The 24,914-nt window shown below is 45.4% G+C and overlaps 3 protein-coding genes and 1 long non-coding RNA gene across 7 annotated transcripts; all 4 read left to right on the top strand.

The window, feature by feature from the left end:
• Nucleotides 1-433: 433 nt before the first annotated feature.
• On the top strand, nt 434-1,874 carry si:dkey-42p14.3 (EF-hand calcium-binding domain-containing protein 10). Its single transcript, XM_057051390.1, has 4 exons — nt 434-764; nt 1,214-1,378; nt 1,456-1,546; nt 1,641-1,874. The coding sequence occupies exons 1-4, from the start codon at nt 656-658 to the stop codon at nt 1,678-1,680; spliced, it is 405 nt and encodes a 134-aa protein (XP_056907370.1). The 5' UTR covers nt 434-655; the 3' UTR covers nt 1,681-1,874.
• Nucleotides 1,875-2,126: 252 nt separating this feature from the next.
• On the top strand, nt 2,127-7,132 carry samm50 (SAMM50 sorting and assembly machinery component). Of its 3 annotated transcripts, none has more exons than XM_057051382.1 (15): nt 2,127-2,286; nt 2,851-2,961; nt 3,053-3,154; nt 3,225-3,312; nt 3,395-3,501; nt 3,582-3,712; nt 3,809-3,896; nt 4,134-4,262; nt 4,339-4,410; nt 4,495-4,581; nt 4,826-4,896; nt 5,085-5,152; nt 5,246-5,392; nt 6,730-6,871; nt 6,987-7,132. In XM_057051382.1, the coding sequence occupies exons 1-15, from the start codon at nt 2,266-2,268 to the stop codon at nt 7,030-7,032; spliced, it is 1,410 nt and encodes a 469-aa protein (XP_056907362.1). In that variant the 5' UTR covers nt 2,127-2,265; the 3' UTR covers nt 7,033-7,132. The 3 variants fall into 3 exon arrangements, with proteins under 3 accessions (XP_056907362.1, XP_056907361.1, XP_056907363.1); XM_057051381.1 differs by having other exon boundaries at nt 5,085-5,154; nt 5,239-5,392; XM_057051383.1 differs by having other exon boundaries at nt 2,171-2,365; nt 5,085-5,154; nt 5,239-5,392.
• A 310-nt stretch (nt 7,133-7,442) lies between these two features.
• Nucleotides 7,443-12,140, top strand: api5 (apoptosis inhibitor 5). Of its 2 annotated transcripts, none has more exons than XM_057051369.1 (14): nt 7,443-7,754; nt 8,222-8,383; nt 8,458-8,551; nt 8,653-8,718; nt 8,849-9,000; nt 9,192-9,398; nt 9,558-9,662; nt 9,797-9,886; nt 10,269-10,450; nt 10,524-10,617; nt 10,695-10,751; nt 10,861-10,940; nt 11,009-11,151; nt 11,311-12,140. In XM_057051369.1, the coding sequence occupies exons 1-14, from the start codon at nt 7,683-7,685 to the stop codon at nt 11,319-11,321; spliced, it is 1,515 nt and encodes a 504-aa protein (XP_056907349.1). In that variant the 5' UTR covers nt 7,443-7,682; the 3' UTR covers nt 11,322-12,140. The 2 variants fall into 2 exon arrangements, with proteins under 2 accessions (XP_056907349.1, XP_056907348.1); XM_057051368.1 differs by having other exon boundaries at nt 7,444-7,754; nt 11,335-12,140.
• A 2,833-nt stretch (nt 12,141-14,973) lies between these two features.
• Nucleotides 14,974-23,960, top strand: LOC130535913 (uncharacterized). The gene is made up of 4 exons (XR_008953235.1): nt 14,974-16,011; nt 16,231-16,250; nt 19,844-19,952; nt 22,875-23,960. It is a non-coding gene; the product is annotated as an uncharacterized LOC130535913 (long non-coding RNA).
• The last annotated feature ends 954 nt before the right edge of the window (nt 23,961-24,914 follow it).

Genomic DNA, 24,914 nt, shown 5'->3' with positions numbered 1-24,914 from the left:
TTTGACATGGATGGCTTCCTTGACTGGAGTCTTGTAAAAATTCAGGAGAATCCTCAAGAAACAGGAACAGGAACTTTTTTTTTGTCTGGAGAGAAGGCGAAACGTCTTCAAGAGAAAACACAAAAAACAGCCCAGTCGACAGAAATCATACCTTGGATAATGAAAATTTCTCAAAGAGGTTAATGACAAAAAAAATATGATTTTGTGATCGGAAGTTATACATTAATTTTAATGAATTTTCATGGAAATGTTTAGAATGGAAGGAAGAGCTGATTAAAGTTTGGCAATGTCTGAGATTCTGGAGAGACCTTGATCTTTCAAAGATTAAGGTCAAGGGGCTTTGATCATGAATTTGATCAAGTTTTATAATTTTGTATTACTACTGCCTGTATATTTACATGTATATACTATCCTAGTTTTAATGTGTGAATAGATTTTTTTTAATGTTAACTCAAATCCAATAGTATACAAGACAGTAAAGCTATAATCAGAAAGTTGGTTATTATTTTAAAAGCTTCGCCGTTTTCTAAAGCTACGTTAGTTTATGTCACGTGTGCAAGCTGAGACGTAACCTACAACTCGCGCCTGTGCATCGTAGCAACAAGATCAAGCTACAGGCTTGGCTCGGTGATGAAGACGTCCTGGTTGTGAACACATGAAGATGGCGACGCCGCGAGAAAAAGATGCTACAGATTATCTTCAGAAACACAGAATCATGGAGCTCCTGGAGAACCTGAACAGTCTGCTGTTCTTCTACCGACCCGGTTCATGGTTACCCCCTTTTACACCTCAAACACCGAAGTTAATTGTTAACAAGCTAGCTGGAATACTTTGCTAATACTCTCAATGTAACAAAAATATGAAGTTATTTCGCAATATCACGTTTTAGTCAGATTTTAACTTAATCGAAATTTCACTTAAAGCTATTCTGCATCGGTGAGATTTTTGTGTTTGGTACAAAAAGGTTGTTTTCAATTGTATTTTAATCTGCTTGAATAGCTGGCAAATTAAACGTTTAAGGGTAAAACTTTTCCTCCACTAGTCTTTTGCTTAAAACCATTTTTTGGGGGGATTTTTTTTAAGTCTTCCAAAGTTGTAAATAGCAAGTGTTGCAATGTCTGACCTTACATTTGGTCATCTAAATAATTCATTTAATAAATGGTGTTTAAATAACCAACTTGTCACTGAGTATAATTGTCTTTGTGTGTTTAAGAGAATCCAAGAGCATTTCTGGTGGAACAGCTGAAGCAGCTTAAGGTTTCCCAACAGTGCGGCAGCTCAGGACCAAATCTGTTCAGCAATGATGACCTTGACACAATCTTTGGGATTCTGGACCCCAACAATCAAAACTACATCACTGGTGCCCAGTACAGGCAGGGTAGGTGTGGACCAAAACAGATTTAACAGGTCTGCAGCTCCTTTCATTGATTTTACATGATCTCATCTTTTCCTTAGCTCTGAGCACACTGGGTATCAGAGAGGTCAATGAGTATCCTGATGGCTTTAATGAGGACAGAATCTCACGGGAAACCTTCAAAAGTGAAGCGTAAGAGTAGCTGATGACGCAAACTTCTCTTTGCAACATCAACGCTTTTAGAGTTACTTTGTCGCACATGTCTTTTTTTTTTGCTTTGTCTCAGGATTGAAGGTCTGCACCGAAGTTCAACCACATACAAATGATGAAGCTTTTTCTCTCTGCTAAACTGCAAACTTCCAGCAGCCAAACCAAACAGTCAAAGATTCAAACACAAGTCCTGTTTTTTTATCTTTCAACATAACACAAGTTCAATAAAACCAGAAGAACCTTTAAAAATAATGTTATGGCAAAGACAATGTTGTGTTTGTTGAATAAAAGAAATACTTTTGGTTGTGTATGGTCTGTCTCAGCTATGGTGACCAGATATGTTGACAGTGGCCAGGGACGACCACAGGGGCCCTACTGAGGACCCTGTGTTCTTTCACAACCAGGTTATAGACGAGATGTGGAGAAGACCCAGAGGGGAGCCCCAATTTAGGTGCTCCCCCAGTATCTGGACCTTATGGAGTCGAAGTCGGTTATTTTTCAGGGCTTTCCGTCATTTTGCAGCGTGGCTGTGTTGAATGCGCAGCGGCAGGGGGCGTGGCCAGTAGTTGACATTCCCGCCTCCTGCATAGTTCTCCGCCGTCATTTGGTACTTGGAGGTTAAATGAGTTACTTTTTACCCTCTATTCCCCACTCAGTTTAACGGGTATTTTTCAAGAGGACGCCACCCTATAGGGCTCAGCATGGGTACCGTCCATGCCAGGGTAAGACAAGGTCCAGAGGGGGACATTTAGCCGGGACTTTGACCCCTCCGCGGGATCGGTGACAGCGGTGAACCACCGAGTTACGTAGCTGAAAAACATGGCGGACACTTTAGTCAGACGAGTGTTTATGTGTTCCTTTTGCTCTTAAACATGCCTACATATTGTAAACGTGTATGGCTGTACACCCATATACATACGGGCATATATGTGCACGTACGTATAAGGGAAAAGTTTAGTAAATTGAATCAAAAGCTTTTAAGCAGCTCACAATAAATCTTAACAACATATACTATATATGCAGTAGAGTATATCTAAGACGTCTACTGTAATTTAGTGTATATATCGATATAATATCGGTAGAGCAAGTGGGCGTGACCTAGCCTGTCCCCGAGTCCCTAAACGCATCCCTGTCTCTGGTCGTTTAATCGCCTACAGTTTAAACCAAACTGTTAATTTGGGAAGATTTAAATGTTAAATTCTGCTGATGTATTCATTGCTGTCAACTTACAGTTGCCAATAGTTTGTACCTCCTTGCTATAATTGTGATGTGTTTCGGCTTTTCAGAGCCTGGACCCTCTGCCCATGCAGGGGCCAGAACTTGGGGTCCAACCTGATGACATTGAGGCTCCAGGTGTGGCTCGTGAACCACAGCAGGAAGTTCTAGACAACAAGAATGTGAGGTTACAGTCTGAAATATATATACTGTAGAGGATCAACACAACCGTTCATATATGGTTGAGGTGGTTATTTGCTTTTTTTGTGTCAGGTCATAGTTCAGCGGGTGCACATTGATGGACTCTGTCGAACCAAGGATGATCTGCTCACTCATGAAATCTCTGGAATATTCGGGGCCAAGAACTTGATTGATGTATGTTCTCGTTGCTGACATAGCTGTAGGCAGACAGTCGCTGTTGTTAAGGCTGTGTTTTACTGCACAGGTGATGCAGAAGTCCCATGAAGCTCGACAGCGACTCTTGCGTCTGGGAATCTTCAGGAAAGTGGAAGTGGTCATCGACACCTCACAAGGTACCGCCAAGTCATGGACGTACAGCCTCACCTGAGACCCCGTCTTTTCAGTTCAAATAACACCTACCTTCTGCCTGAGGAGGCGAGGATGCGCTTCCCAACGGCTTGGATGTGACGTTTGAGGTGACTGAGCTCAGAAGGATGACGGGCAGCTACAACACCATGGTGGGCAACAATGAAGGCAGCATGGTCAGTCGCTCACTGTTCATCACACATCCCTTGATGGTTCACTGGTCCTGAAATACATGACATACATTTTCTAACTTCAGGTGCTCGGTGTGAAGTTACCGAATGTGTTTGGTCGGGCTGAGAAAGTAAGTTTCGAGTTCTCCTATGGCACCAAAGAGACATCCTACGGTTTGTCACTCTTCAAACCTCAGCAAGGAAATTTTGAACGCAAGTGAGAGACTCCCATATTCTGATGACGTGAGGTCGGTCCAGCTTATCTGAGGGCTTGATGCTTGACGTTTCTCTGACTTTTGTTTCTTTCTTTCAGCGTCAGAATCAACGTGTACAAAGTGACGGGTCAGTTTCCATGGAGTTCGCTCAGAGAGACGGACAGAGGTGTCTCGGCCCAACTCACTGTAAATCCCTTCTTGTTGCTATAAAAGTTTATAGATTCGTATGAATTATTTTGGGAACATTCAGGTAAGCTGGCGTGAGGACAACTGATTGCCCTTGAACACTGACGTGTAGTGTGGTGGCCATGCAGTCGCCATCTTTATGTCCTAGCCACCTCTCAGAAGTGCAGATTTCAGGAGCTGTTAGTTTACTTGTTTATCTGGTGTCTGGACTGTGCGTGTGATAGTCTTTCTTCTTAGTTTCCAATGTTGAAGACCAGTCAGACCCTGAAGTGGGAGGGCGTGTGGAGGGAACTGGGCTGTCTGGCTCCTGGTGCCTCTTTTGCAGTTCGGGAGGAAAGTGGACATTCCCTCAAGTCCTCCCTGTCGGTGTGTGTTTATCCATGACTTCTCTCTGCCAACCACAGTTGTGCTCTGACTGTTTGACGGTCTTTTGGATTTCCAGCATGCCATGGTCATTGACACCAGAAATTCCTCCATTCTTCCCAGTAGTGGAGGCCTATTGAAGATGCACCAGGTTGGCCGTTGAACTCACAGTTTGAAAGTTAGATCTGCAGCCTGATAGACTCCACAGTCAGCTTCTGCTCTTCTGCTTCTGAAGGAACTCGCTGGGTTCACTGGAGGAGATGCCAGTTTCTTGAAGGAGGACTTTGAGCTCCAGCTGAATAAAACTCTCCTCTGGGATTCTGTGAGTGAGAGTTCTTAAAAGCTTCTGTTGCTTTGCTTGTTCACGTTGGCACAATTAAAACAGTAACTTCCAAGGGACACATTGAACAGCTTGTAGCACGTTAGCGTAGCATCTTAGCATATCGCGTGAGTGTTGGTACACCCAGATCAGATGAGCAGTTCCTGCCAGCTAATGTCTGTTGATCTTCAACGTTCTGTATAGTCTCAACAGTTGTTCTGACTGGTGCTTTTGATTATTCCTTCAGGTGCTCTCTGCCTCACTGTGGGGCGGTCTGATTCTACCCATTGGAGACAAACCCAGCAGCATCGCTGACAGGTACAGATACTTGGTAGCACTGTTCACTGTTTAAAATGAAACCTGCTGAGTGTTGGGGTGGATTCAGCACCGCCTGTGACTGAAGACTTCAGAGTTTTTACCTGACAACGGTTAAAGTTTTATCGTTGGAGCTTCTACAAAGCAGGAAGGTTGTCCTTTTCTTAAAAATGTTGGTATCAAACCCTAAGGTTCTACCTGGGGGGCCCCACCAGCATCAGAGGATTCAGCATGTACAGTTTGGGTCCACAGAGCGAAGGTAACGCAGGTCCTTGGCTCTGTTGCTAAGCAACCAGGCAGAATTTGAATGACTTGTTTGACAGTATGTGTGCTGTTATTCCTGGTCTGACAGGCGACTACCTGGGCGGAGAGGCATATTGGGCTGGTGGCCTCCACCTCTACACCCCTCTGCCCTTCAGGCCAGGCAGGGGTGGCTTCGGGGACCTCTTCAGAACCCACTTCTTCCTCAATGCTGGAAACCTTTGCAACCTAAACTATGGTGGGTCCAGACATGAGGAGCATCAGGGTTGTGTTCAGAGACCCAGACTCAATGGGTCTCATTCATGAAATGTGAGCACAGCACAAATTTACGTGAATCTCACATTCATCAACATTTCTGTGGCTCAGATCTGTTTGTAGCTACTAATAAAATCTACACACGCTTTCTACTGTGTGTAATGCTTGTTTAAATGTAGACACACATAAATAATGCTTGTCACTCTTGTAAATTACAATTTTAATTCATATTGTGCTGTTTAAATAATAAGCAGATGCTTTTTTAAAAAGGTGATATAGGCATCTTGACAAACAATTACAAATATAAGACATTGCTAGTTAAATTAATTGTCAATAGGTGGCTGTTAACCGTATCACTTTTTAAAAATGTTAGATAGCTCTACATTTTGACAGCTATCATGGATTTAGATTCAGCTATATCAATTATGCACACTATAACATTGCTGGTTTCATATTTCTACTTCAATCTGGAGAGAAAATTGCCCAAATTGTTTGGTACTGTCTGACCTACGTAGACTGAATTGATCACGAAGGTATCTGTCATCTAAGGTATCTTTTTTTTAGAATGTAGACTATTGTGACACAACATTTATTACCTTACCATCTGAGATGATTCCTGACACAGTGCTCTCCCCAATAATTCCTGCAATGCGCTTTGACAATATGGACAGTGAGCCTCCTCCTCCTGTGGCAGATATATTTTTGCTGTGTACACAAATACATTTTTTGGCTTCCCGTTTTTAGATCAAACCACTTTCTTTTGACCTCGGGCATGGTTCTGGGGACAGCAGAGACCACATTAACTGCATCTGTTACCTCCTTCCAGGCTTTTGATTTGCATGTCCCAGTCACACCACTGCTAATTGATGACAATAAAATTAGTTGGGGTTTTTTTGTTTTTTTTAGCTCAGCTTCACTGAAAATAATCCCTATCTCTGCTTCAGAAAGTTAAAAAAATTTGGTTCTCTCTCATTTTGCTTATGCCATGACTGACAGGTAAACCGGACCCATCAATGTCCACCTCCTTTTATGGTGCTCTTTGCCAATTCATGAGTGGAGATTTATGCAAATAGCTGATTGGCAGAAGCGCACTGTCAATTTATGATTGTTTGGCATTGATGATCTACAGACGTGTTTACGATCAGATCTGAGTTTTCCCGAACACAGTTTAATATGTTTCATGAATGAGACCCAATGTGTCCAGCCTGTTTTTAGCCTGTTGTATCTGGTTAAGAGTCCTGTCACACTCCAAACATGCGGAGAGCCTGGCCACGTCTGTCTGCTCCACACTTCATCCATGATGTGTTTGTGTCTCCTCAGGTGAGGGACCGCAAGCACATCTGCGTAAACTCGCGGAATGCATCCGGTGGTCATATGGGCTGGGCGTGGTGCTGCGTTTAGGAAACATTGCCAGGCTAGAGCTGAATTATTGCATTCCGATGGGAGTCCAGAGTGGAGACAGGTGAAGTCACAGTTCTAGTAAAGGATGCTTTTACCTACTTCCAACCACATTTCTGCATCCAGAAACAAATCTCTGTTCCAATATTGTTTGGGCTAATTTCCTTTGATGTCTGCAGGATTTGTAATGGGATCCAGTTTGGAGCAGGAATCAGATTCTTATGAAACCACCCTGGTTGTGTTGCCATTTTATGCCAGAAACATTTGATTGCTACTTGTACAGAATGCTGAAACGAACTTATTCAATTAAAATGTTTGCACTTGATAGGTTGTTGTCATGTGTCTTTTCTTCATGTCATTTAATGTTGCATAACCCCAGTTGTAGATTATTAATCCGAGGTAAGGTTTTTGTTCTCTGAAAATGGGTTCATTTGGCTGGAACCCAGAGCAGAATGTGAGGGTCTTCTTGTCGTGGTTTTTCAGTGTTTTGAGACTTTGGCCATCAAGTTGAGCATATCTATCTCAGTTCTAGCCCAACCAATTCTGAAAGCAGTGAAACGTTTCCTTCCTCCCCAATACAGCAGGTGGCAGCACACAATGCAGCGCTCGATCAGAGCCGCACACTCTCAGAGGAAGTAGCATTGGCAGCTACGAGCTAAAGCTAGTATCGAGATTGGTGAACTCACCGTGGTGGTGTCCCTCGTCTGAATTCCAGAAATTTCATGTCTCCGGCACCGTCACAAATCTCTGTTCTAGTGTTGTGGACAACTTTATCGAGATTTGCCGCGGTTGTGTGAGTCGACGTTCAATCAAGTGGGGTGGTATTGTCCTTTGATTTTATTGGCGGTCTTATTTGTGAGCGCCCGGACACGCTGATGGCGGTCACTATCGAGGATCTCTATCGGAACTACGGGATCCTTGCTGATGCAAAGGATAGCCTGAGTCAGGTAAAGGTGCAAATATGCGTTTGGTCTAATAGAGTTGGACCGTAGGCACGTTTATTCACTGTACATGTTCATTGTTTCTCCGATACAGCCGGTAGGTAGAGCGGCTGTGCGCTAGGCTAGGCTAGCAGACCGGTTATTGCTAATGGCCTGGTCATTGGGATTGTTGTGGTCGGCACGTCGGGTATTTCCTCACCAATAACCCCATTATGTGTGCATTGAATTCTGATTATAAGTGCATTAATCAACATTTCACATATTTCTTCTCTCATCAAATTAACCCTCGGCAATCAGATATTAACAGTAAACTGGATAATGGCTGCAAACCTTAAAAACCCAACGAAGATAGTAAATTTGGTGTGGAAACTATCTCGTTATGTTGTTGAGGATGTGGCATCACCGTGGGGATTTCTCTGTAATGTCTCCATGACCTGATCCACATGTCTACTAATGACCTTTTGTTGTTGCAGCACAAAGATGCCTACCAGGTCATCCTAGACGGTGTGAAGGGAGGCCCGAAGGAAAAACGTCTGGCAGCCCAGTTCATTCCCAAATTCTTTTCATCCTTTCCTGACATGGCCGATACAGCGATCAATGCTCAGCTGGACCTTTGTGAAGATGAAGATGTGTCTGTGAGTGTTGGTATTGGGAAAACACAACAGACACATTTTTATTTCAACCTAACGGTCGGTTCTGGTCTGTCCAGATTCGACGGCAAGCCATTAAGGAGCTCCCACGTTTTGCAACAGGTGACAACATCCTGAGGGTTTCAGACATCCTCACACAGCTCCTTCAGACAGGTGAGTGACCCAAATGCTGTGGGTTCATCTCCCATCCCTACCCATATTAGGATGTGCTCTGAGCCCACTGGTGATAACTTCTGGTTTTGTCTCCGCTTCAGATGACTCGGCAGAATTTAACCAAGTGACTTCAGCTCTCATTTCCATCTTTAAGATTGATGCTAAAGGTAAATGTTTCTCTCATGTCAGTCTGTGGCAGATTCCTAACGATCAGACAACAACTTATATTTCAACTTATATCACCTGTTATTTGAGGTGTAATTCCGCTGGTTGCATCTCCTATTTGTGCTCATCCAGGCACTTTGGGAGGCCTCTTTTCCCAGATCCTGCAGGGGGAGGATATTGTGAGGGAGAGGGCCATCAAGTTTCTGGCTGGCAAACTGAAAACACTTCCAGAGGATGTCATGACGAAGGAGGTGGAGGAATATGTCTTTGCAGAGACAAAGAAGGTTAGACTGCAGCCTTTTTACTGAGTGACACTGGATAATTACATTTATCATCCATCTGCTTCTCAAATATCAGATTTAAAATCTTTAACTTGGGGTTAACTTGGTGTTCTGTGGCAGATGAGGAATCTGGGAAATGTTTTGTCTAGAAATGTCAGATGAAAAAGCTGACTGAAGGTTGCGACTGTCCTCAGGTGCTGGAGGATGTGACGGGGGAGGAGTTTGTGCTGCTGATGCGGGTGGTGTCAGGCCTGCGGGTGCTGCAGACGGTCAGTGGCAGGCAGCAGCTGGTGGAGCTGGTGGTGGAGCAGGCCTTCCTGGAACAGGCACTCAACCCCGCCGACCCCGACACTGTGGATCGCCTGCTGCAATGCACACGCCAGGCGCTGCCCCTCTTCTCTGTGAGTGCCTCAACTGTGGTTTAAATGCTGGAGGGATATTTGTGATGGCCCCTGAGAGCCACACACTGGCTACCCCTCAAGGGTGGCAGTTCTAACTGGTAGGAGAGCTTCAGAATGCGTTTCACCACCGACTGACTGATCCTGTTTCTCCTCTGGCAGAAAAATGTCCATTCCACTCGTTTTATAACGTACTTCTGTGAACACGTCCTGCCCAATCTGAGTGAGCTGACCAGTCCTGCAGCCGAGTTGGACATCCAGCTGGAGGTGAGAGCTACACACACACCTGTAGTGTCTCTTGAAAAATAAATAATTTAATCACTGATTCCATAGAAACATTGTTTCTAACATTGTTAATACCAAGACCTGCCTGGGTCACTGAAGTGTGTGTATGTGTTCAGGTGCTGAAGCTGCTGGCTGAGATGAGTCCTTTCTGTGGGGACATGGACAAACTCGAGTCCAACCTCAACATGTTGTTCATCAAACTTCTGGTGAGAAAGACGTCAGTCTACGTAACTCGGTGGTGGCTATTAAAGTGGCAAGATTCAAGCTGTTTTTCCACTGCTGATGTTGGAGTGATGTTGAAGTTCTGAATCGGCTCACTGAGACGATCTGGTCCCAGTGATTCTCTGCTGCCTGTAAATACCCTCCAGAAGCAAGTTTGTGGATTAAATGTCCAAGAGTGGACTTTATCCTCATTGTTGTTGGTGTCTGTGGCTTGTTTTAGTAGCAACAGACGTGGCTGCTTCTGATGCCACCCAAGGTTGTCAACAATAATTTCAGTTGGGCACCCTTGGATATATGATATACCTCTGAACTGCTTGATTTTTTGGTTTAAGGTCAAAACAAGTCATATTTTGAAAAAATGTGCAGGAGTTCATGCCGCTGCCGCCAGAGGAGGCAGAGAACGGAGAGAACACAGGGAACGAAGAGCCCAAACTGCAGTTCAGCTACGTGGAATGTCTCCTCTTCAGTTTCCATCAGCTCGGAAAGAAGCTTCCAGACTTCCTCATTGACAAAGTGGACGCTGAGCAGCTGAAGGATTTCAAGATCAGGTAAGAGAGACTTGACCTATGCTGTGCAGCAGCTGCCTTCGCGGGGCACAGCACTAACACTGTTTTCACACAGGTTACAGTATTTCGCCAGAGGTCTGCAAGTTTACATCAGACAGCTGCGCGTCGCTCTGCAGGGGAAGACGGGGGACGCTCTAAAGACGGATGAGGTAACGTCTCAGCACTGCTCCTGCAGGTGACTTCACGGCTGACTCCATTTAAAATGTTCATTTCTTTTTTGGAGCAGAACAAGATTAAAGTGGTCGCTCTGAAGATCACAAACAATATCAACGTGCTCATTAAGGTGAGGTGGTGTTCTACACACACACACACACACACACACACACACACACACACACACACACACACACATCTGCTTTGAGACTCAACTGTGATTCCTGTGTCTGATCCAGGATCTCTTCCACAATCCTCCATCATTCAAGAGCACCGTGACATTGTCCTGGAAACCAGTCCAAAAGGCTGAGGCGCTGGTGTACGTTTGTCTCTGTGGTTCTCGGCTGACAGAAACATTTCGTTCCTGATGGTTTCTTCTTCTTGCAGAGCCAAGCGTCCATCCACTGACACGATGAATCCTGGAGCCACCGCAAAGAAGCCCATCCCTGCTCAGCCTCGGAGGGATGCTCGGCAGATCTACAACCCCCCCAGTGGCAAGTACAGCGCCACCATTGGCAACTTCAACTATGGTGAGGAACGCTTTATGGCATCGAAGGCAACACAACCTGCTGCTGCAGGTCACTTGTAGCTGTAACCTACATCCACTCTTTAACACTTATAAAATGGTCTCACTTGTTTTTCTTGGCTCGAATGCTTTTGTCTGTTGTCTCGGCTGTGATATCACACAGACGGTGTTTGACTTTTGTGTTCAGAACAACGCGGAGGCTTCAGGGGCGGCCGAGGACGAGGTTTTGGCTCCAGGGGGGGTAGAAGCCGGGGCCGTGTCTATTGAACCCCTGGCAGCTGGCAGAATGGCGTCACATCAACACAGACTCCCTATTTTTTCATTTTCCTCATCTTCTCCAGGCCTCCACATCCACCTGCTGATTGTTGGCAGGGGGGGCTTCTGGCTCAGACTTTTAACCCTTTCCTTCACATCATCCTCTGGGCCAATGCATCCAGATTGATTTTAAAGTATTCAGTGGTGTATTTTTGTGGAACAAAACTTTCAATTTGTGAGTGAAACTTTTGTCAGTTTGTTGTAGAGAAAGATCTTTAAAAAAAAAAAAAAGAAACTTGTTTGAAGCTTTTCTTTTTTTCCCCCAACTTTTTATTTAATCACTTTTTTATTATAGTTAAGTTAGTCTGTTGATAATGCAACTTTGTATGAATGGATGTTTTCTTTTTTTTATCATAAACTTGTACGATATAATATTTGGCCACTGCTTGTTTTCTCGCTGTCGCTCTCCTGGAATATTTAGTTTTTTCAGTCAGCATCAGAGAAGAATAAAATGAAGACTGAAGCTGTTTTTAAAATAATTTTATCTTTTCACATCACTTTCTTGTTTAACTAACCACCACACTGGTAAACTGCCCCAGAATATTTTTCCTAAACAATGAAATGTTTTCTGGATTGTTTGGATGCAGGTTAATTATTCTAATTAAGTTATGAGCCTGCTTTTTTTTTCTTTTGTGTGTATGCAAAGTTAAACTGAATAAAACTCAAATGAAATTTCAATATTTATTTTTCTTTTTTTTAAAAAAAACCCCAAACACTTTCTTTAATGAAACTGGTTTAGAGAGGTTTCGCTCTCATTTACGTCGGGACGCGCCAGTCCTGTCAATTCACCAGTCCTGTCGTGCGCAGTGTCGCCTCTAGGGGCGACGCAGGCCGCTGTTTTCCCGCCACAGCGACAAATCTATTTTTATCTCTGGTTCGTCTGCATGCGCATGCGCGGACTGATGCCCGAAGTCCTGGTGTGTTTCTGGTTCTGGAGTCTTTCAGCCTCACGTGTTTGCATTTATCAAACCTCCAGTTCCGCTTTTAGGGCAACAGGGGGCGACATGCAACAAACACTGCTCATTGATCGTGACCAGGTATTTCCCAACACACAACAGACACACACCCGGAACACTAATGAGGAGTGAGAGAGCATCAGTAATTCCAAAGACTCGGTGGGCTCTCTGTCTGACTCTCTGTCTCTGGCTGTTGTGTGATGTGCGGGTGTTATGGAGAAAGCACGAGACCATCATCAGAATGTATATGTATATGAATTTTCTGAGTCGAAGGTATTTTGATGTTCGGGGCTGAGCATATGAATCACATAAATAAAATTTAAAAAAACTTTCCTTCACACACATTAGTAATTCTCCTTTAACTGTTCAATGATTAACTTTTAACTTATGTTAACCTAAGTTAACAAATAGAATATCATGTGACAGTAGATCATTCAATTAATCTGTTGAATGCAAACAAATTACTGGAACAAAAATTAAATACACCGGTTTTACTGGGTCAGAGAGGATAGTGGAAATGGTTATACTGGTGTTCATCCATTGTGTTTAGCAGGTGATTCAGTGTTGGACAGTTGGACAGCTGAGTCCCCTCTGAAAGCAGCTCAGGTGCATCCTGCTGTGGGCTGTGTTGGGAGCCGTCCTGGTCTTCACCTCCACCTGCTGGTGCTCTTAGAAGCACCTCCTACTCTGAGTGCTGGGAATAGTAACAGCAGCTCTAAAAATAGCAGCCAGTGAGTATTAACATGTCAGCTTCAGCTTTGCACGTGTGACTGCTGTGAGGAACACTGTACAGTTAAAAATACCCAGCAGCCCCTGCAGCTGCTGTTGATGCTGTTGCTGCTACTGTTGCTGTTGCTGCTGCTGCTGCTGCTGCTACTGCTGCTGTCACAAAGGTGAATAGCTGAATATATCCTGATCAGAAAGTCATATTTGGTCTCCAGGTTTAGCACCACACCAGGGTTAATCTGTCAGATTTAAATTAAGTATTATTCTGTGAAGAGAATCCTAACTCTGTACACCCCCCCCCCCCCCCCCAGACACACACACACGTTACATAATACTGCATATGAACAGACTCCCGTGCCTGCACACACACGGTGAAATGAAGCCTGCTTACAGCAGCAAAGCCCTCCATTCACACAGCTGAGCAGCTGAATGACTGAGAAGAGATGAGGGAATGAATGAGTGAGGAATGAATTAATGAATGAATGCACATGAGTGAATGAAGAGGAGCAGCTGAGGGAGGTGAAGAGCGCAGGCGCGCTGCTGCTCTTTGTCTGCTTTTTCTCCTCTGTCAGAGGGAACACACACTCTGGCTTCTATAAATAGCTTTATAGCTGCACTTCCACTGACATCATTTAGACAGCAGAGATGGAAAAATAAACAGTAGGTTCAGGGTTCCTGCACACACACACACACACACACACACACACACACACACACACACACACACACATCTGAACAGGCGAGTCGGTGCTTTCAGTGGAAAGTCCCAAAGCCCCAACATGCATTTATTCTTTTTTTATATGAACAAGTTTTTCTCTTTATCCTTTATGGCACTAATAATGTCCAACATGATCCTGTGTGTGTGTGTGTGTGTGTGTGTGTGTGTGTGTGTGTGTGTATGTGTGTGTGTGTGTTTGTGCCTTGCTTTAACCTTGGTTTGGCTCAGCCCTCACGGCCGCTATGGCCTGTAATGTCATCATGTTGTTGCTGTCACTTCCTGTCTGCCCGGTTGGATCTTCTGAAATCAGAGAAAGACCTCTGAAGAACCAGGACAGCTGGCAGGCAGGCAGGAAGGCAGGCAGGCAGGCAGGCAGGCAGGCAGGCGGCAGGCAGGCAGGCAGGCAGGCAGGCAGGCAGACAGACAGACAGGCAGGCACAGGCATGAACCCGTCCGTCCGTCTATGGCTCTGTTGTTTCGTTATGCTTGTTTCTGAGTTTCTAATTGGGTTTGGCTGTTCTTTCCCCTGTAAGCCACGCCCCTAGTCACCATAGAGGCTGGTTACCCCAAACCACCTGACCCCAAAGTTCCGGCCCTTCACCATCAGAATTAATTTGATACTATTTTTGACAGTCCGTGTTTCCAGGGGAGACTTAATGACGCAGTGACGTCAAAGCAGGTCAATAGCACAGCGCGGGAGAATACAGACAGACAGACAGACAGACAGACAGACACACACACACACACACACACACACACACACACACACACACACACACACACACACCACACACACACACACACACAAAGACCAAACCAAACAGACAGACAAGGTTGCCGACAGACATTTTGAAGGCTCCTGGGCGCGTGCCTACTCTCCGGTCTCATTCATCTTTTTCGTCATTCACATCCTCGCGCGCTCAGCTCGCGGCACAAGTTCTTACGGTCGTGCGCGGTTCCGGAAAACCGACACTTCAGGGCTGCAGTCCAGCTTTGCCTGCGACACCTCAGGACAGGTGAGTCGTCTCTGTCTCATCTGAAGTTCACAGGTGAACGCGCGTGGTGTTTGATCTCTGGACGAGGTGACGATCGTCGGACGGATGACGCCTGGGAGGGAGTCACGTGACCGACCCCTCCGGGTCACCCCGTCCTTTAATATATGTAGTTGGTGTTTTAACTAAAGCTCGCAGCAGTTGTGGTTGAACTCAGAAATGATGGAAGGAGTTTGGCGACATCACGTGGTCGTCATTGCGCGCGATTCTCCTTGTTTGTGATCCGGACTTTGTATGCCTGCGTGTGCACACGGGTATGTCAGAGAGCGAGATACTAAAAAATACAAATACTGATAGAAGTGGTGCACAAATTCTACCTTCTGGTTCTGATCTTTCCTGGCTCCGTTTGCTGATCTGCTCAAAGCGCGTGTCCATGTCTGTGCACGCGTTTGCCAGCAGTCACGGCCATACGGTTGGCCGACAGGCGGTGATAAAAATAGCACAGAGCGATGCGACGGGCGCAGCCCTTCTCTCCCCCCCAACACACGCGCGGCGTGCTTTCCCTCACTCTCCTCTATGTGCGCGTGTGTGTTTGTATGTATGTGTGTGTGTATGTGTGTGTACGCGCGCGCGCATCTATAAGACATTTGGCAAGCGTCCATCCACTGACAAGAGATCTGTAAGAGATCTGTCTCTCATCAAGCTTCGCGCGCTGTAAAGTGAGAGAATCTGAACGTGACGTCAATGCCTAGTAACTGACGCAGCCTCCCAACAACCAAAAAGATGAAGCCGCGCGCTTAGTGCTTATTTTGCTTCTCTCGTCAGCGGAGCTTAATTAGCAGATATTACAGCTCCGTGGAGTTGAAGAGGAGAAGCCCAGAGGGGATGTCGGGTAATCCGGTGGTGTGACTGGAAGCTTCTGAAGACATCAAACACTGGGCGAGCTCCACATGTTAGATGTTCTGGTTGAAAGTATTGTTTTAAAGAGGAGGAGTAGGAGGAGGAGGAGGTACACTCCCACCCCCCACCATCACCTACCAAAAAAATCTCTGCAATGATGCACCGGAGAAGTGGAGAAGAAGCGATGCTCTGATCTTCAGGAGGAGATGTTAGGTTAATCGACTTCACATCCATCCGCGCGTCGAAGCGACGCCTTCGTGAGTGATTCTTTTGTGTGTGATGTGTCCTAAAAATAGCATCATAGTTTAGATCTTGCGCCAGAAATAGACAGACGGGATTCACTTGTGTGTAAAAGGAGGTGATCCTCTGCAAACTGTGACTGCTTGCCCGTACAGAATCACGCACGGGGGGTTGATCTGTTGCATCTGCCGCTGCTGAAATCTGCCATCTGAATCTGTGTGTGTGTTTTATTGCAGGATGGTGGCGGCTGAGCTGGGTGAGTGTTCCAACACGCGCGCTGTAATCATTCCTGTGCGTGCATGCTCACAAACACGTGAATCCAGCTGTGGAGGATCCTCTGAGCATGTGGAGGTGTGGAGGATGAGATTGGAGCCTTCCTGCAGGGTCGGAATCTCCCTCTCTCCAAATAACAAACTGGCTTTGTCTGCTGGCGCTGCTGAGCCACTGTCACAGGGAAGCCCCGCCATTCCTCCCTGTTTGTTGTTGAGTGCTCCCTGGAAGAAGGAGGAGGAAGGGGTAGAGGACGGGGCGATAGAGAAGGAGGAGATAGAGGAGAAGGCAGAGGAGGGGGAGATAAAGGAGGAGATAGAGGAGGAAGAGGAGATAGAGGATGAGATAGAAGAGGAGATGGGGAGGAGATATAGGAGGAGGAGGTGAAGGAGACTGAGGAGGAGATAGGGGAAGACGTGGAGGAGATAGAGGAGGGGAGATAAAGGAGGAGGAAGAGGAGAAGGAAGAGAAGGAAGAGGAGGAGAGCTGATGCTGCAGCGGAGACTCGCCGCACCGCGCGGGGAAACCCGGAGCTGTCCAACAGCGGCGGTGCTGAAAGCTGCAAGCGGCCGAACAGGCTACTGCTCATCACAGCGTGCGCGCGCGCGCGTGTAGGGGGAGTTCTGGCTGCCGGAAGCTTTATTTACTCTCAGCGATTCTTCTCAGTGAATCTGAGGACAAACACCTCCGCCTCCCGCAAAGATTTGGCTCAAACACACGTTGGAAGCCTTTTTCATTCCCGCCCGCGTAGTTTGAACGACCGCCACTGTGTCGCTTCTGTCATTTCCTCAGACTCCTGTAGGCATCTGACCAGCTCATGAGAGGCAGATTCTCTGTTTGGAAGCTTGTCCGTGGAAAGCCGCGGAGGGTGAATATGCTCCAGGCGGTAGCTCTGCAGCCCCAGCAGAACCAGAACCGGCCTCATCCGAGCCCCTATCTTCACCAAATGCACCAACACACAAACCAACCGCGCCGCGGGTCCTGGTCTGTCTGAACGCGCATTCTGGCTGCAGGGGGCAGGTCTCTCCCGCCGCGCTTGTAATTTCGTTGGAAACAACATGAATTCCCGAGTCGTGACTGTTAAAGTGAGTAATGTGCGCGTTGGCTGCGTCAAGAGAGGCAGCCAGTGCAGCGCAGACGGAGGGAAAGAATCGTGACTGACTGGGCCGCAAATACAAGACCACCCAAGGAAGGTTTTTCTTCCACCAGGAGAGCATCTGGGCTGGACGGGCTCGGCCTCGGTTGGCGCTTCTTAAGGCAGACTAGTTGGGTGTTTTTTGTGTGTACAAATCTGGAGAGGAGGAGTTCTGATCCGGATCGTGACCCGGCCTCCACCCGTGTAAGTCAGCAGGAAGGAGGGGGTGTCCGTAAACAGGTGAGTTGTGTTTACCAGCTGGGTGTTTGAGCACAGTGAAGGTGTGTCCTGGGTGTTTTTAGGGTTACGCTTATGTCCCTCGTCCGTGTCGGTTGTGGTCTCCTCTGAACTCCGAGGGCTGCGGCGACGAAGCTCCTGCAGATCTGCTTCTGTTGCGTCGTCACATGTTGCTGAATTTACATATATATGTGTATATGTGTATGTATACATATATATAAAATCAGAATAAAACGCCTGGATAGTGTTCATCCAGTTGTGTATCACTATGTTCTGTATAGATCACAATTTGGTTTGCGTTGCCTATTTTTATTTTTTTATTTTATTTTTTTCAAAAAGGGGGGTCCCTATATGAGCGAGACGGCGATTGGTTGATGACGAGAATTGCTCCGTCCAATCAAATTCATGTCTGCTCTCTTATTTATTGGCAGCAGCGGCAGTTTTGCTCTCTCTTGTCACAGAGCGGCGGAGCGGCTGCAGACGCGCAGATACGATTCGGCGCGATACGGAGCAGAGCGGCGCGGCGCGTTGATGGGGATATAACACACTGACAACAGCACGCATCGATATACGGGGGTGGGGGTGGGGAAAGAGGGGGTGCGTTGTGCTCTACACAACCGGATAGAAACAGAAGATAGTTAGTGTGAGGAAGCTGTGACTGGAGAATTTAAACTGGAATCATCGGAGGCGCCGTGGACAGCGGCAGCATCCTGAAGACCTGTGTGTGCGTGTGTGTGCGTGTGCGTATGTTTGAGCGTGCCTGGAGTTGTTGGAGATGCACTCCTCGCAGCGGAGGGAGCTCCCGGAGAGGGCTGACTCCGCGGGCGTCGCGGCAGCAGAAGGATGTCCTTCACGAATCTTTTTGCGGTCTGGGCTTGCTGTTCTTTACTGGTAATCTGGGAAGCCCTTACCCCAAAAAGCATTTGCGGAGGACGCGATCACCGCACGGCAAGACTTCACCCGCGGAGGATCTACTCGTGGAAGCTTAGAAGCTTTATTTTTAGAGTTTTTGTTTATCTCATTTGGCAGTTTTCACGTTGGTTTGTCGTTATTTTCATTTACTCTGCTTGTTTTCTGTAATTCCACAGCTACCAGGTTTTTGTATATCGCCGCCCATTGGTTTTACTTTTAATTGTGTTGAAGCGGCAGCTACGTCACAAGTTTAATTCACAAAAGAAAGAAATGCTTAATTTTCTGCCAGCAAATATATTTACAAAGCAAGCCCAAAAAAACTTTGATGACACCCCCACCCTCCCCCAAAACACGAGGACACCCCAACTATAAACAAGAGGCACGTGGGCAACACAGGAACTGAATGGGAGTGAGATGAAGAAAGAGAGCGAGTGCACGATGTGCATGTTTGGAAAAAATCCCCCCCCCACACACACACACGTGCAAGAGTTGTCAGGGAATCCCCGGTAAGGCCGAGCTGCTGCTGGAATACTGTTTGCATCCACGTAGCCACCACACACACACACACACACACACACACACACACAAACACACACACACACACAGGGAAGGACTGACGGACATTCTACCTCGAGCACCTCGAGCACCCCCCACCCACCCACCGTCACACGAACCCTCCTAAGATTCTGAGTTCCGGGAGGATAAAGGCACCAGAGGCCGGTTCAGGTCCACAATATGGAGAGTAAAATCCAGCGAACCAGCCTTGGCTCCCTTTAGCTGCGTAAAGAAAACACGTCGCGCAAAAACGTCACGGTCAGTAGAAACTGAAACGGACCAGCCAAGCGCACTCAGAGGCGACCAAACGTGACCGTCACACCCCCGAACTCGAGGCCAGAGGCGCGGACATCCTGTTATTATACGTCATAAAGCTGATAGTGACGTCAGGAAGGTGAACTCGGGCGCGAACAGAGCAACACAAAGAGCAAGACAAAGAAGAGGCAGGTGCGTGAATCCGAGTCCCACCACGCACAAGAAATTAAAAATAACGGAGTATGTGGCGTAACTGGGTTCCCAGGGACACCGCGTGACCTCTGACCTGCGGTGGTTGGGCTTCTGCATGACGTCAGAATTATTTAATTTTTACGCTGGTTTTACTCTGAAAATAAAGAAACTTTTCTTAAAAATATTTTAAGAACTTGATGAAGACCTCCCTCATCTGTGTCTCTCCGTGTGTGTGCGTGTGTGTGTGTGGGATGGGGGGGTGCGCGTGTGTGTGTGCTCGTGTGTGCGCGCAGGAATGCAGTCCGAGGCGGCGGACAGGTGATGGTATTCGGGGCCTGGTTCCGGTTCTGGATGCATCCACCTCTGAGCGCAGAGAGCCTCCTTCTGGTCCTCCTGACACAGGTAACAGGCCTCAGGTGTTTCCATGTGAGTCTAAACACCTGAATCAGCATTTAGCAGCGCTTCTGTGCGCGTGAACGTTGGAACCTGCTGTGATCAGACTCACCTGAACAATCAGATATCATTGATTACTGATCAGGAACTTTGTTCTCTGTTCAATCTGCGACCGTCTGTCACGCGTGGGACACACGTGTCAGTGTTGTTTGGGTTGTGACGCAGGGACCTTCAAGGTCTATTGATGACGACAGAGGTGTATCAGATGCTCTGCTTGTGCGGAATTCTGCACGTGCGTCAGAGGAGCGCATACCTGTTGACGTCACGCTGTCCTGACGTCCACAGGTTTATTCAAAAAGATGTAGATCAAATTCAGACGAATAGAAGTTGCGCGTGATTCGGATCAGCGTCGTGGACGTTGTCGCTTCTTTACCTTTGATCTAATTAATCATCTTTTCTCCGAGTGTCGCGCTTCTTTTGCTGACGTCAAAGCTCTTTTTTTGCATTGGAAATACAATTTACTTTCAGTTTTTAACTGGCCTGAAAACTCTTTTATTTCCCCAAATTGTAATTATCGCCAGGGGCAGTAAAGATTAATATGCAAAAATATATCAGTCGGGGATCTAATTAAATCAATAAATAACGGAGAAAAAGTTAAGTTTGATGGTTGACGTTTACATCTGAAAGCCTCCATCATTTTTTGTCTGTCAGCTTCATGATTTCTGTCAGAGTGATTATTTATCAGTGATTTGGTTCGGTGTTCAGGTGAATTCTGGACCAATCCTCTGTCGGGTAGAGACAACGGTGGCGTTGGTTCTCGTCTTTGTTTCCATGCGCTGGTGGTCAGGTCTTTGCTCTCTGATTGTAGACTTTGTTCTAGACCTTTGTTCCAGGCTTTCCTCAAGTAAAGTTTCCTGTTCTGGTCTTTATTTGACTCACGACTGAGTTTTGAACTGTGGTTTCATTAAATATCTTTTAAGGTTAGATTTTTATTATATTGTATTTATCCAGGTATATAAGAATAGTCATTTTCCTTGATCTTTGCTCCAAATGTGGAAAACTGCATCATCACTTTAGTTAAAACACTTTTACAGCATAAATTAGATGGTGGCTCTATCCCTGTAAAAAATTATAAACATAAACATTCTGTACTAGAAACATTCGTAGGAGCTGCTTTAAAATCTCTGTGATGATAAATCTGTCTTCATCTTAACTGCTTTGTTCTTGGTGTTGTAGAAGTTTGTGATGTTCAACATGGCAGCAGACTGAGGAATCATGGGACTTGTTTTTGCTGTGTGGAGTATTTTTTCAGGGAAGGGTCGGAGCAGATCCACTGGTTAATAACATGAACTGATCATTACAAACATCTGATAAATAATCCCGAAGAGTTTTGATGTTAAATTGTGACTGTTCAGACTTTTGGACTGAAGCTGCTGACGAATCCAAAAATCCAAGTTTATGTGTCAGGTTAGGTTTGTGATTTATGAAGGAGAGAGGAGTTATTCTGACTGTTCACACTAATGGCGTTCTCAGCAGATGAAGTCCTTTAGAGTCAAATCTCGGAACTTCCTAGCCGGACCGGAGCAGCTCGGGCTCGGCAGCTCAGCAGCAGCACAAATGAAGACGTTGGTTCAGGGCTACATTTTCATCTTTATGATGGGCTGTTCGGTTGTTGCATGTCAGTTGTTGTTTCCATCTTCAGGTGGACTTGATTTTCTGTTGAGAATCCAGCCTCCATCATTAGGTCCAGGTTCTTCGGTTTCACCCAGTGGTTCCATAGGTGAAAGGTGGGCTGCTTCAGCTGAAGAAACAGTTGATTTTAGAATCAGAGACTGCGGAACATCTCCCAGCTCTTTAGTTTAGCGTTCTGAGGTCATTTTTTAGGTCTGAAAAGGCAGAAATCAGATTTGTGTAAGAAAATAGGAAGAATCAACTTCACTATAAAGACATTTAAGATGTGTGTGTGTGTGTGTGTGTGTGTGTGTGTGTGTGTGTGTGTGTGTGTGTGTCCCTGATGCAGAACCCCTCTTGGTTCTCCCTGTGGAATAACTTCCCTTAAGCATCATCATGGAGGTGAACGTGGCCTCAGGTCGGATGTTCTCACATCCAGGAATGTCTTCTGTGTGAAGATCAGACGCTTCATTTTCTTTGTTGTTGTCCAAAATGAGGCCTTTAATTCTTGAACATGTCTTTGTAGGTTTTAGTGGGTTTTACCCTCTTCTGAACCTCCAGGAGGGTTTCAGGTTCAAGTTTGGACAGAAAACCTCTGGGTTGATCTGTGTGGAGCTGTACGTATGCCTGTGTGTATGTGTGTGTGTGTGTGTGTGTGTGTGTGTGTGTGTGTGTTTTCAGCAGTTTCAGGGATCTTGTGGATCTTGTGGATCTTTTGTGTAAATGAATCAAGCTTATAGTTATTAATCTTCCCAGAGGGTGAAACAGTATTTACGACTGTTCTTGGCTTATTACTATTTTACTGTTACTGTGATACCAACAAATATTTAAATCTGAATAGGATGGAATATTTAAGTTATATTTAATCACTTTGATGAGCAAGAATTCTTTTGGTTTTAAAAACCTGTGTGTGCTTGTGTGTATGTCTTTGCGCATATGTGTTATTCAAATATATCTGTAGATTCATGCTAAATTATCTCAAACAATCAAAAGTATAATTATTAATTTCAACTTATTTAATATCACTTTTGCTACCTTTAATTTATAAATATCACATTTGTGATTATCGCATCACCATGGAGATGACAATCACTTTAATCAATACAGAAATATTTCAATGCTCAACATTTTACAGACTGGAAACACACACAAACAAAAACACACACACACACAGACACACACAGGTTGTCATTCAGACATCAACTGGAGTGAGTCCTCCTGTTTTTATCATTTTTAAACTGGAATGTCTGATTTTTCCAGCAGCTCCAGTAACTCCAGTTGCTCTAGAATCTCCAGGAACTCCACTAACTCCAGAAGTACTAGTAGCTCCAGTAACTCCAGTAAGTCCATCAACTCCACTAGTTCCAGTAACTCCAGTAGCTCCAGCATCTTTCAGTAGCTCCAGTAACCTCAGTATCCCCTGTAGCTCCAGTCACTCCAGTAGCTCCAGTAACTCCAGGAGCTCCAGTAGCTCCAGCATCTCCAGTAACTCCAGCAGCTCCACCAACTGCAGTAGCTACAGCAGCTCCAGCAGCTCCAGTAGCTCCAGTAACTCCAGCATCTCCAGCAGCTCTACTAAGCTCCTAGAACTCCTCTCTGCTGTGGTGTCAGTTTATTCTCCTCATGTTCTCCCAGACCTTCAGATCTGTCCTCTTGAGGTTTGAGGTCTCAGTTCATCACAGCTTGTTCAAGAAATTAATAGAATATAAGAATTATCATAAATCTGATTTCATGAGGAAACTTAAAAATACCTTATCATAATTTTACAGTGTATAAATGTTAATCTCCAGCTCTCTCTCTCACACACACACACATGCACGCACACGCACGCACGTACGTACGGACACACACACACACACACACACACACACACATTCATCATTTCAAAATGTTACAATTAAAGAATAAACAGAAAGAAATAACATTTCAAAATAAGATCACATATTTAACAATTACATATTTGATACTGATTAACACCAACAGAAAAATTCTAAATAAACAAAATAAAGGCTGATGTAAGGACACACACAAAGACACACACACACCCCACACACAGATCTGTTGAGAGATGTGAATAGAAGAGAATAACTTTATTAATTACAATAATTCACACTAACCAGGATAAGAAAATGCACATTTACCTTCTAAAAGAAGCAAAAGCAGCCAAATACAAACATATACAGAAACCGGTAGTCAGTTCTGCTGAAATGTTTTAATCGGCTACTCTGAGAATATCTGGAATACAGCAGGAATAGTAGTTTTGGTGTTTTTTCAATGTTTTGCTTCTGCAACGTTAGCATTGTCTTGACGTCTTCTGTCATCCATTTTGTTTCCATATCATTCACCTTGAAGCTGCCATAACTCAGGAGAAGCTGATCGAGAAGGTTCAGAAAACACAATAATCATCTGAGTCTCAGCACCACAGACCCAAAGGCTGACGCACCTCAACCCCCCAGCCCTTTCTAGGCCCAACGTAAGCCCTGCCCCCGTTTCAGGTGCTTCCACACCTTCAGACCCTTAAAGGTGGGATCAAGGCGGACATTTTGTTTCTCTCAGCTGTGAGTTAACTCCATTATCAGGATAACATGGAGGTGCATGGAAGACAGGTCACCTTCTTCACTGAGTTATTCATCCAATATGAAGAATGGTCAGTTCCTGCCAACTATTCTGCATGTCATTCAAGGACCACCACCCTGATGGTCGGGGTCTGTTCATCACACAGACAGAACTGTCTCCCTTCTTCTCAGAATGGTCCAGAAATGAAATGAGAATAACTTTGTGATATTCAGCTTTGATGTTTGTGTTTTTGGATTGTGCTTTACTGAAGGGAAGCACCCAATCAAAAGCACTCTTCACCAGAAAGCGGGCAGCACCGAGCCCGGACCAACAGCATGAACTGGTGGCGACCACTACGTCTGCTTGTTGTAGTTGTCATGCTCAGCGCTTAACTTCAGCAGTTGTTGGTTTATAACCAGAGGCCATTTGTGGACCAACTCTTTCTTCAATAGCTTAGTTTCTCTTTTTCCATTTATCTCTCAGTACACTGTAAAACTTAACAGAGTTATATAATAAACTGAGAAAACGTTTTGATTTATGTGTGTATGTTCACATAAAGGTGAAGAGAAAAAACTGATACAAAAAAAACACCAGATTTATGAGACAAAGAAGATTCTCAATTAATCTGAATTTAATATAGGGTGTGTGTGTGTGTGTGTGCGTGTGTGTGTGTGTTTTCTGATCAATTTTACAGACAATTAAAAATGAGATTATTGCGATAAAATCAAGGTAATGAAAATGTTC

This window comes from Takifugu flavidus, chromosome 13 (assembly GCF_003711565.1).
Source record: "Takifugu flavidus isolate HTHZ2018 chromosome 13, ASM371156v2, whole genome shotgun sequence".
NCBI lineage: Eukaryota > Metazoa > Chordata > Actinopteri > Tetraodontiformes > Tetraodontidae > Takifugu > Takifugu flavidus.
The sequence above is the reverse complement of the archived record's forward strand: the minus strand, read 5'-3'. Positions and strand labels throughout refer to the sequence as shown.

Bases quoted from the DNA above. Each gene is read 5' to 3' on its own strand.
- si:dkey-42p14.3 (XM_057051390.1), top strand. From the start codon at position 656: ATGAAGATGGCGACGCCGCGAGAAAAAGATGCTACAGATTATCTTCAG. The intron at 765-1,213 runs GTTCATGGTTAC...TGTGTGTTTAAG, and splicing joins GCTGTTCTTCTACCGACCCG to AGAATCCAAGAGCATTTCTG. The intron at 1,379-1,455 runs GTAGGTGTGGAC...TCTTTTCCTTAG, and splicing joins TGGTGCCCAGTACAGGCAGG to CTCTGAGCACACTGGGTATC.
- samm50 (XM_057051381.1), top strand. From the start codon at position 2,266: ATGGGTACCGTCCATGCCAGG. The intron at 2,287-2,850 runs GTAAGACAAGGT...TCGGCTTTTCAG, and splicing joins TGGGTACCGTCCATGCCAGG to AGCCTGGACCCTCTGCCCAT. The intron at 5,393-6,729 runs GTGGGTCCAGAC...GTGTCTCCTCAG, and splicing joins CCTTTGCAACCTAAACTATG to GTGAGGGACCGCAAGCACAT.
- api5 (XM_057051368.1), top strand. From the start codon at position 7,683: ATGGCGGTCACTATCGAGGATCTCTATCGGAACTACGGGATCCTTGCT. The intron at 9,663-9,796 runs GTGAGAGCTACA...GTATGTGTTCAG, and splicing joins AGTTGGACATCCAGCTGGAG to GTGCTGAAGCTGCTGGCTGA. The intron at 10,618-10,694 runs GTAACGTCTCAG...TTTTTGGAGCAG, and splicing joins ACGCTCTAAAGACGGATGAG to AACAAGATTAAAGTGGTCGC.